Source organism: Dryobates pubescens, chromosome 28 (assembly GCF_014839835.1).
Source record: "Dryobates pubescens isolate bDryPub1 chromosome 28, bDryPub1.pri, whole genome shotgun sequence".
Taxonomy (NCBI): Eukaryota; Metazoa; Chordata; class Aves; order Piciformes; family Picidae; genus Dryobates; species Dryobates pubescens.
The window spans coordinates 2,691,130-2,701,946 of record NC_071639.1 but is presented as its reverse complement, the minus strand read 5'-3'; the positions used below and the strand labels follow the sequence as shown (position 1 = coordinate 2,701,946).

Here is a 10,817-nt window from a genome sequence, read left to right as displayed (position 1 = left end):
CATGAGCACCCAAGCTTGGTAATTAAATGGCACACAGGTTAATAACAGAATCATGGAGTGCACCAGGTTGGAAGGGATCCTTGAAGATCAATCAGCACCAGAACAAGAGGACACAGTCTCAAGCTCTGCCAGGGGAAGTTTAGGCTGGAGGTGAGGAGAAAGTTCTTCCCAGAAAGAGGAATTGACCATTGGGATGTGCTGCTCAGGGAGGTGGTGGAGTCCCCATCCCTGGAGGTGTTCAAGAAAGGCTTGGATGTGGCACTTGGAGCCATGGTTTAGTTGCCAGGAGGTGTTAGGTATTAGGTGCTAGGTTGGACTTGGTGATCTCTGAGGCCTCTCCCAGCCTGGTTGGTTCTGTGATTCTAATCTCATCTTGTTTTCTTTGCAGGGTTGTTTCCCGCTGTGCTGAACCTGGCTACCAATGCTCTCATCACAACCAACGCTACCTGTGGAGAAAAGGGTCGGGAGATGTACTGCAAGCTCGTTGAGCACGTGCCTGGACAGCCTGCCAGGCACCCCCAGTGCCGCATCTGTGACCAGAGGAGCAGAGTTCCGCACCGTACGTCCGCTGCTGCCCTTGTCTCCCTGGAAAATGGCTTTGATCCTGGGGTGTAGGGACTTGGCAAACAAACCTGAGGGAGCTGGGGTTGCTTAGCCTGGAGAAGAGGAGGCTCAGGGGAGACCTTCTTGCTCTCTGCAACTCCCTGAAGGGAGGTTGTAGACAAGCGGAGGTTGGACTCTTCTCCCAGGCACCCAGCACCAGAACAATAGGCCACAGCCTCAAGCTGTGCCAGGGGAGATTTAGGCTGGAGGTGAGGAGAAAGTTCTTCCCAGAGAGAGTTGTTAGCCACTGGAATGTGCTGCCCAAGGAGGTGGTGGAATCAGCATCATTGGAGGTGTTCAGGAGGTGACTTGATAGGGTGCTTGGTGCCATGGTTTAGTTGATTAGATGGTGCTGGGTGATAGGTTGGACTTGATGATCTCAAAGGTCTTTTCCAACCTGGTCTATTCTATTCTATTCTATTCTATTCTATTCTATTCTATTCTATTCTATTCTACTCTATTCTACTCTATTCTACTCTATCCTGTTCTATTCTATTCTATTCTATTCTATTCTATTTGCTGTGCACTGTCTGCCTCTTTCTTTGGAAATTATGTTGTCCATCTTCTCCCTTTGCTGTGTCTCAGTCTGTATCTGTTCTCCCTCTGGTGAGACCACACCTGGAGTGTTGTGCCCAGTTCTGAGCTTCCAAGTCCAAGAGCAAGTCCAGCGAAGGCTGTGAGGATGCTGAAGGGTCTGGAACATCTGTGTGATGGGCAAAGGCTGAGAGCCCTGGGGCTGGTTAGCCTGGAGAAGAGAAGGCTGAGAGGGGATCTGATCAATGGTTACAAATATCTTGAGGGGTGGGGGGCAAGATGGGGCCAGGCTCTGCTCAGTGATGTCCTGGGGTAGAATGAAGGGAAATGGACAGAAACTGGAAGCCAGGAGGTTCCACCTCAACATGAGGAGAAACTTCTTTGGTGTGAGAGTGCTGGAGCCCTGGAGCAGGCTGCCCAGAGAGGTTGTGGGGTCTCCTGCTCTGGACATGTTAGTAACTAATGACCCATCTGGATGTGTTGCTGTGTGACCTGCCCTAGGTGATCCTGCTTTGGCAGTGGGGGTTGCAGCACCTCTGCTCATGTGGACAGACTGAAGGAGCTGGGCCTGTTCAGCCTGAAGAAGAAAAGGCTCTGGGGAGACCTTCCAGTACCTGAAGGGGGCTACAAGAAGGATGGAGAGAGACTGTTTGCAAAGGCCTGCAGGGACAGGACAAAGGGCAATGGCTTCAAACTAGAGAAGGGCAGGTTTAGATTGGATGTTAGGAAGAAATTCTGCACCATGAGGGTGGTGGAACACTGGAACAGGTTGTCCAGGGAGGTGGTTGAGGTTCCTTCCCTTGAGATATTCAAAGTGAGGCTCAACGAAGCCCTGGGCAGCCTGATCTGATTACTGACTGTGGCAAGGTTGGACTGGAGGAGCTTTGGAGGTCCCTTCTGGCCTGGACCATTCTATGATTCTATGAAACCCCATCTGAGTGATTTGTAGGAATAGAATAGACTAGACTAGACTAGACTAGACTAGAATAGAATAGACCAGGTTGGAAGAGACCTTCAAGATTGTCATGTCCAATGTGTTCCCCTTCACCCCTCCCTTGTTAAAAGCTTGAATCTCCCCAGCTTCAGCATGCCTGGCCTGCTGTTGCCAGCCACATCTGACATTAAGGTTTGGAAATGTTCCTGTGGCAGGAGGAAGTGCTTTATTGAAACAGAGATGGCTCATTAATAGGAGAAGTGTGTAATATAAGCAGAGTTTAAACGATCCCCCTGGAATGTGCAAGTCTGGAGTGCCTCCCCTTAATTACTGTAGTAGGAAATGAACACAAATCCCCTGGTTAATCACATGTGAGCCCAAATTAAAAGGCACAGTTTGATGGGCTCACTCTTTTTTAAGCTGTTCCCCCTGCCATCCATCAGGGGAGATTTGGTCCTGGAAGTGCCTTTGCAAGCCAGGGCTTTTTGCAGATGTGCTGTTGTTTTCCCTTGCCTTTTTAAACAGGTAAAATGTGCCAGCAATTAATCAGTGTTTTCACATTAATTATAATTAAACTTTCATCGTGGTGATTACAGTTAAGTGTTGCTTCAGCTCCCAGCCCTCCCTCCTGTGATTTGCTTTCGTATCAATTCCACCTGAAGAGACTGAGAGGACAATTTCCACTTAGCTTCTGTCACGGCCACCCAGCAGCTTTGGGTTTGGCTTGCAGGTGATGTTTTGAGGGGGGCAGTACTCAGTTAAAGCCAAGGTTTGAGGAAATGATCAGAGCTGGGGGGACTGAGAACCTGTAAAGCATAGGGGGTGGCTCCTCTCCCTTCAATATGACCTACTGCTAACATCACTTGTGGCCCCGGTGGTCTACCTTGCAGAGCCTGGTGCTCACTACTGCCACTAAATAGTCTGATCTTGAAATGGAACATTTGGTATATGCAGTTTTGAGGGCTATTGCCTTCCCTCAGTCATAGAAGCACAGAAGCATAGAATCATACAATCACAGAATCAACCAGGTTGGGAAAGACCTCAGAGATCATAGAGGACACAGAGGACAAAGTCTCAAGCTGTGCCAGGGCTGGAGGTGAGGAGAAAGTTCTTCCCAGAGAGAGTTTTAGCCATTGGAATGTGCTGCCCAGGGAGGTGGTGGAGTCCCCATCCCTGGAGGTGTTCAAGAGGGGATTGGATGTGGCACTTGGTGCCATGGTTTAGTCATGAGGTCTGTGGTGACAGCTTGGACTCGATGATCTTTGAGGTCTCTTCCAGCCTTGGTGATTCTGTGATCATCAAGTCCACCCTATTACCTAATACCTAGCACCTCCTGGCAACTAAACCATGGCTCCAAGTGCCACATCCAAGCCTTTCTTGAACACCTCCAGGGATGGGGACTCCACCACCTCCCTGGGCAGCACATTCCAGTGGCCAGTTCCTCTTGCTGGGAAGAACTTTCTCCTCACACCCTTCAATATGCTCAGACATGCTGGTTGTCCTTCATGAGCATCAACCCCTGTCCTCCATGGGTGGTTGGTGTAGCAAAAAGCCAGAGACAAAAGGACTCTGAATGTGGCTGGTTGGTTTAAATAACAATTAAAATAGAATCATAGAATTGTTTCAGTTGGAAAAGACCTCTAAGAACATCAAGTCCAACCATCAACCCAACACCACCATGGCCACTAAACCCTGTCCCTAAGGGCCAAGGCCACACATTTCTTGAACACCTCCAGGCTGGAGGTGAGGAGAAAGTTCTTCCCAGAAAGAGAGATTGCCCATTGGAATGTGCTGCCCAGGGAGGTGGTGGAGTCCCCATCCCTGGAGGTGTTTAAGAGGGGATTGGATGTGGCACTTGGAGCCATGGTTTAGTTGTCAGGAGGTGTTGGGTGATAGTTTGGACTCAATGATCTCTGAGGTCATTTCCAACCTGGTTGATTCTGTGATTCTAAGACTCCACAACCTCTCTGGGCAGCCTGCTCCAGGGCTCAGCACCCTCACAGGGATGTTTTCCCTTCTGTTCCCATGGCAGCTGCTCTGCTCCAGCTTGCCTCCAGAACCCCTTGTGCTGTCCCTGGACATCCCTGAGCAGAGCCTGGCTCCAGCCCTGCACATCTTTATCCCCAGCAATGAGGGCAGCCCTCACAGCTCCTCTGCTCCAAGCTCCAAGCCCCAGCTCCCTCAGCCTGGCCTCCCAGGGAGATGTTCCACCTCCTTAATCAATCAGAAGCATGACTGTGCCCAATGAGCAAGAGAGAAATTAATTTCCAGCCTTTTACTCTAAATTGCTGTCTCATTATCTGTGTAATTGTGTGCAAATCCATATTTTAGATCTACACCCATTAAAATCTAATAGATTAAAAGTCTCTTTCTGCATCTCTGCTCTCCTACCAGAACGACACCCAATAACAAATGCCATTGATGGCAAGAACACTTGGTGGCAAAGCCCAAGCATCCAGAATGGAATTGAATACCATTATGTGACCATTACCTTGGACCTCCAACAGGTAGGCTTCTCTTTCTTTGTCTCTCCAGAGGCTTCCTTGCCTTCCCAATGCTTCTTTCCCTCTCTGCTCTGTGTTGGTTTTATCTGAGGTTGTGAGATGTGAGGCTTGTCCTGCACTGCATGAAAACCTGACTGTTAGCTGCTCCCAAACACACAGCATGAGACTGATCTTTCTGAGGTTCTCTCCAACCCAAGGGCTTTGGCTATATTAAAGAAAGTAGCACAAGCTCTTGCTCAACATCAGCTCTCTCTCAGGTCCTGCAAACATCCAAAGGTTCAAGGTTGGGCTCCATGACCTTAAAGGTCTCTTCCAACCCAAAATGATTCTGTGACTCCAACAGAGCCATGAAGGTTTGTGACCTTCTAGCAACACCACTCTCATTCCAGACAGGAAAGACAGATATGGTCCTTAGCTACTCTCCAAGCTGCTGAAAAAACTCTGAACTCACAGAATGACAGAATGGCAGAGGCTGGAAGGGACCTCTGGAGATCATCCAGTCCTACCCCCTCTGCCAGAGCAGGGTCACCTAGAGCAGGTCACACAGGGACACATCCAGATGGGCTTCTCTTTGTCTCTCCAGAGGCTTTCTTGCCTTCACAATGCTCCTTTCCCTCTCTGCTCTGTGTTGGTGTTATGCTATGAGGGCACACAGAGCTTCTCCTGCAACTTGCTGTTGTTCCCATGGCTAATTGTGACTGCCCAATTCATTGTAACCTAGCTCTGTGAATTAAAAGCAATGGTTTACTTGATAAGGTTAATCAGGAATAATAAGAGGAACACAGAATTTCAGGGGCTGGAAGGGACCTTGAAAGCTCATCCAGTCCAACCCCAGCTCAGTATCATCATAGAATGATAGCATCAGTCAGGGTTGGAAGGGACCACAAGGATCATCTCATTCCAACCCCCCCTGCCATGGGCAGGGACACCTCACACTAGATCAGGCTGGCCAGAGCCTCATCCAGTCTGTGCTTAAACACCTCCAGGGATGGGGCCCCAACCACCTCCCTGGACAACCCATTCCAGGGCTTCACCACTCTCCTGGGGAAGAACTTCCTCCTCCCCTCCAGCCTGAATCTCCCCACCTCCAGCTTCATTCCATTCCCCCTAGTCCTATCACTCCCTGAGATCCTGAGCAGTCCCTCCCCAGCCTTCTTGGAGCCCCCTGCAGATACTGGAAGGCCACAATTAGGTCTCCTCAGAGCCTTCTCTTCTCCAGACTGAACAGCCCCAGCTCCCTCAGTCTGTCCTCACAGCAGAGCATCTCCAGCCCTCTCTCTTTCTTGTGGCCCTTCTCTGGACACCTTCCAGCACTTCCAGATCCCTCTTGTCATAGGGGCTCCAGAACTGCAGGCAGTACTCCAGGTGGGGTCTCCCCAGAGCTGAGCAGAGGGGGAGAATCCCCTCCCTGGCCCTGCTGGCCACACTTCTCTTGCTGCAGCCCAGGCTCTGCTTGGCTCTCTGGGCTGCAAGTGCACACTGAGAGCTCCTGGTGAGCTTCTCCTCCCTCAGCACCCCCAAGTCTCTCTCCTCAGGGCTGCTTTCCAGCCAGTCCCTGCCCAGCCTGGATTTGTGCCTGGGATTGCCTCCACCCAGCTGCAGGACCCTGCCCTTGGTCTTATTGACCAAGTAGTCTTTGTACCTGGAAGAACCTTTGAGTCCTGGAGGAACTGTTAGCACTCTGGCTTTAGAGCCCTTGCTGTTGCTGCCAGAAACAATCCCACATCTGCCTGTCCTTGTGTGTGCTAAAGGATTCCAAGTGCATTTCTCTTGCAGTCAGCACAGCTGAACCTTTGTCAGACGTTAGAGTTCGAGCTCCTGAGCAGTAAATAGTTTGGGGCTTTAAAAATGTCTTTTAAACTTCCAGAGTGATTAACTGGTTTTGCCTTTGCAGCAGGGGGTTGTGCCTCTTGCTGGCTGTGATCTGTTGATATGGGAGCAGCTCTCAGGCACTAGAAGTAAATTATCACCTTTGCTTTTGTCACCTGAAGTGATTTCACTCATGTAGTTGTTTTGGTCAGGTCTGCTAAACCAGGGCCTTCCAGCTTCTGGGTTTCCCTGCTATTCATCCAGGGCAAAGATACAACAGGTACTTATTTTATACACAGAGCACATCTGTGCACTTCTGGAAGCTCTGGCTTTTATAATTTCATAGATTGCTTTGGGCTGGAAGGGAGCCTCAAAGGTCATCTTGTCCAACACCCCTGCAGTCAGCAGGGACCTCTCCAATTAGAGCAGGCTGCTCAGGGCCACGTCCAGTCTGACCTTGAATGTCTCAGGGGATGGGGCCTCCAGCACACCACACCTCTGGGCAACCTGTTCCAGTATCTAATACAGCATCATAGACTGGTTTGGGTTGGAAGGGACCTCCAAAGCTCATCCAGTCCAGCTCCCCTGCAGTCAGCAGGGACATCGATCGCCGTCGCTGGGGGTGTTCAGGACGAGGCTTGACAGGATGCTTGATGCCATGGGTTAGTTGATTGGGTGGTGTTGGATAATAGGTTGGACTTTATGATCTTGAAGGTCTCTTCCAACCTGGTCTATTCTATTCTATTCTATTCTATTCTATTCTATTCTATTCTATTCTATTCTATTCCATTCCATTCCATTCCATTCCATTCCATTCCATTCCATTCCATTCCATTCTATCCTCAACTAGATCAGGTTGATCACCTGAATATCTCCAGGATGGGGCCCCAGCCACCTCCCTGGGCAGACACTAATAGCTATAGGATCAGAGGAGAGAAGAACTTCTGGGCTGTTCTAAAGTATTTGAAAGGCTTCTTTGGGTGCCAGCTGAGGGTGATCTGAGAACAATGCACTATGTCTCCAGCCTGTTTCTTTTCCATGTTCTCTTGCTTATCTTCAAGGTACTTGCTGGTCCTTTTGCATTACTGAAGCTGATAGCTTCTCTTACACCCCTTCAGTTGTGTTGGCTGGAAGTAGGAGCAGCACTGAGCTTTCCTTGAATGTCAGAGAGATGGGATAAGACCCTGTGTCACTACTGCTGTCTGGAACACTCTTTGTGATCTGATTTTTTTCCTGCAAGAGTGGTCAGGGAATTGGAATAGGCTGCCCAGGGAGGTGGTGGAGTCACCATCCCTTGAGGTGTTGAAGAAAGGTGTGGACATGGGACCCTTTGGGACATGGTTTCCTGGCCATGGTGGCCAGGTTTATGGTTGGACTTGACGACCTCAGATGGCTTTTCCAACCTTAATGGTTTTATGTTTCATTTTGGTTGGGCTCAAGGATCTTGGAGGTGTTTCCCAGCTGAAACAATTCTCTTACAAGCCATGCAGTTAGGAGTGCATGCTGTGTGTGCTCACCACCTTGGGGAAGCAGAACAGTTTTGTTCCCCAAAGCATAGTCAGAGCTCTGTTGTGATTTGCTTGGCTTTTAGGCTGCTGTCCCAGTTTAGCGGGGGACAGATGCTCTATTGCTCCAAATAACTCTCACACAAATGGGTTGGACAGTCCTGGGAAGTTTAAATGGAAAAGCAATGCATACACACAAAAACTACAAAGCATAGTGGGGAGCATAGCAATTCAAAGAGATCCCAACTCTAAACACACAAGTTATTACAGGAAGGCTCTGGAGGTGCTGGAAGGTGTCCAGAGAAGGGCCACGAGGAGGAGCAGAGGGCTGGAGCTGCTCTGCTGTGAGGACAGACTGAGGGAGTTGGGGTTGTGCAGGCTGGAGAGGAGAAGGCTCCCAGGAGACCTCATTGTGGCTTTCCAGGATCTGCAGGGGGCTCCAAGAAAACTGGGGAGGGACTTTTGAGGGTGTCAGGGAGTAATAGGACTGGGGGGGATGGAGCAAAATTAGCAATGGGGAGATTGAGATTGGATGTGAGGAAGAAGTTGTTCCCCATGAGGGAGGTGAGACGCTGGCACAGGTTGCCCAGGGAGGTGGTGGCAGCCTCCTGCCTGGAGGTGTTTGCAGCCAGGCTGGAGGTGGCTGTGAGCAACCTGCTGTAGTGTGAGGTGTCCCTGCCCATGGCAGGGGGTTGGAACTGGCTGAGCCTTGAGGTCCCTTCCAACCCAAACAATTCTATGATTCTAACTTCCTTTCACCAGACCAAAAGCCCAACACTTCCCTTCTCCCCACCTGGGGTTCACCCAATTCCCCAGGACTCTTTCTTCCCACTGCCATTGCTAGGCTGGTTTCAGGCTGGTCCGGGCTGAACTGCCTCCCTCTACCTTTTTACCCTGGCATTAGGCCTGAACAGGTCAAGATTGCACAGGAAAATATGAAGTTACTCAGGCCCAAGATGCCTCTGACACTCCCCCATCGATAGCAGACAAGAGTCTCCCACGGGAGCAGAGAGGGAGGAAAGAGAAAGACTTTGAAGACCATAACTTTACAGCCAGATTCATAAGGATGCAGGATTTATGGATAGAAATAGACTTTATCCTGTGTCCACCCCCTGGGCTGGCCACTCTTAACACTGGGGGCCTTAACTCTATGGCTTCTTTGGTTTTTTGGAGGCACTCAGCCTAACTGGCCACAGCTGCTAAGAATCACAGAATCAACCAGGTTGGAAAAGACCTCAGAGGTCATCAAGTCCAACCTAGTGCCTAATACCTAACACCTGACAACTAAACCATGGTTCCTAGTGCCACATCCAAGCCTTTCTTGAATGCCCTGTGAGGAGAGGCTGAGGAAGCTGGGGCTGCCCAGCCCAGAGAAGAGGCGGCTCAGGGGAGACCCCACTGCTCTCCACAACTAGCTGAAGGGAGGCTGCAGCCAGGTGGCTGTTTGGAATTTGGGGAGCATTAGGAGGCTTTGTTTGTTTAGTTGGGTGATTTTGTGTGCCCAGGGCCGTGGGCTCTGTGGAAGCAGGCAGGAGAGCACAGGACTCCTCTCGCAGCCCCAGCGTCGCGCAGCGTCGTCGCCGTGAGTGGCGAGGGTCACCGGGGACCTTGTGAGACCTCACTCAGCAGCAGTGCCTTTGCTTGGGAGGGGATGCAGTAATTGCTGTGTTTGTGGTGATGAATTCTTGCTTCAAGCAGAAAAGATGCTCAACTTCTGCTTGGTGAGGCAGGAATCACAAACAAGGAATCTCCAAGTAATGGAGCGAAAATTGCAGGAGCGCACTGGTTTGTGTGCTGTTACTGCTAATTATGATGGCACGTGGAATGCTTTCAGCAAGCCCAGTTTCATGAGGAAAACAGGGAAATAATTACACTGTCCTCATTTATGTAATGTTTGCCCTTCTGGGGGCAGCTGCTTTTAAAGATGATTTTTGTTTGATTGTGTAGTGTAGCCATACAAAGCTGGTGTGCGCTCGTTGGCGATTGGAAGGGGGCTACAGGAGAGCTGGGGAGGGACTTTTGAGGGGGTCAGGGAAGGATAGGACTGAGGGGAATGGAGCTGCTGGAGCTGCTCTGCTATGAGGACAGACTGAGAGAGTTGGGGTTGTTCAATCTGGAGAAGAGAAGGCTCCCAGGAGACCTAATTGTGGCCTTCCAGGATCTGAAAGGGGCTACAAGAAAACTGGGGAGGGACTTTTGAGGGTGTCAGGGAGGGATAGGACTGGGGGGGATGGAGCAGAACTAGAAATGGGGAGATTGAGATTGGCTGTGAGGAAGAAGTTGTTCCCCAGGAGGGTGGTGAGAGCCTGGCACAGGTTGCCCAGGGAGGTGGTGGCAGCCTCCTGCCTGGAGGTGTTTGCAGCCAGGCTGGAGGTGGCTGTGAGCAACCTGCTGTAGTGTGAGGTGTCCCTGCCCATGGCAGGGGGTTGGAACTGGCTGATCCTTGAGGTCCCTTCTAACCCTGATACTTCTATGACTCTGTGATCCTACGATTCTATGGAACAGGCTGCCCAGGGAGGTGGTGGAGTGACCATCTCTGGAGGTGCTCAAGCAGTGTGTGGCACCTGGGGACAAGGTGGTGGTGTGTTGATGATCTTAGAGGGTGTGAGCATTTTAGGCTATGCCTTTAAAATTTTTCACAGATCTTGAACAGAAAAGTAGTAAAATGTAAAGAAATCACTTATTGGGTGTAAACAGGAAAATAAAGATCCTTCTAAATAAGCTCATTATGGAGATATCTACCAAAGGTATGAGAATGAACACATCCAAGTGCCAGGTTCTGCACATTGGGCACAGCAACCCCAGGCAGTGCTACAGGCTGGGGGCAGAGTGGCTGAGAGCAGCCAGGCAGAGAGGGACCTGGGGGTAGTGGTCGATGGTAGGCTGAACATGAGCCTCCAGTGTGCCCAGGCAGCCAAGAGGGCCAAT

The 10,817-nt window shown here is 50.4% G+C and overlaps 1 protein-coding gene across 1 annotated transcript in view; it reads left to right on the top strand.

Moving 5' to 3' along the window:
- Positions 1–468: 468 nt before the first annotated feature.
- The window catches only part of LOC104304326 (laminin subunit alpha-2), a 94,342-nt gene continuing 83,993 nt past the window's right edge, over positions 469–10,817 (top strand). Inside the window, exons 1-2 of the mRNA XM_054173982.1 lie at positions 469–559; positions 4,466–4,578. Of these exons, the coding sequence (XP_054029957.1) occupies positions 469–559; positions 4,466–4,578 (204 nt within the window). The remainder of the gene's footprint in view (positions 560–4,465; positions 4,579–10,817) is intronic.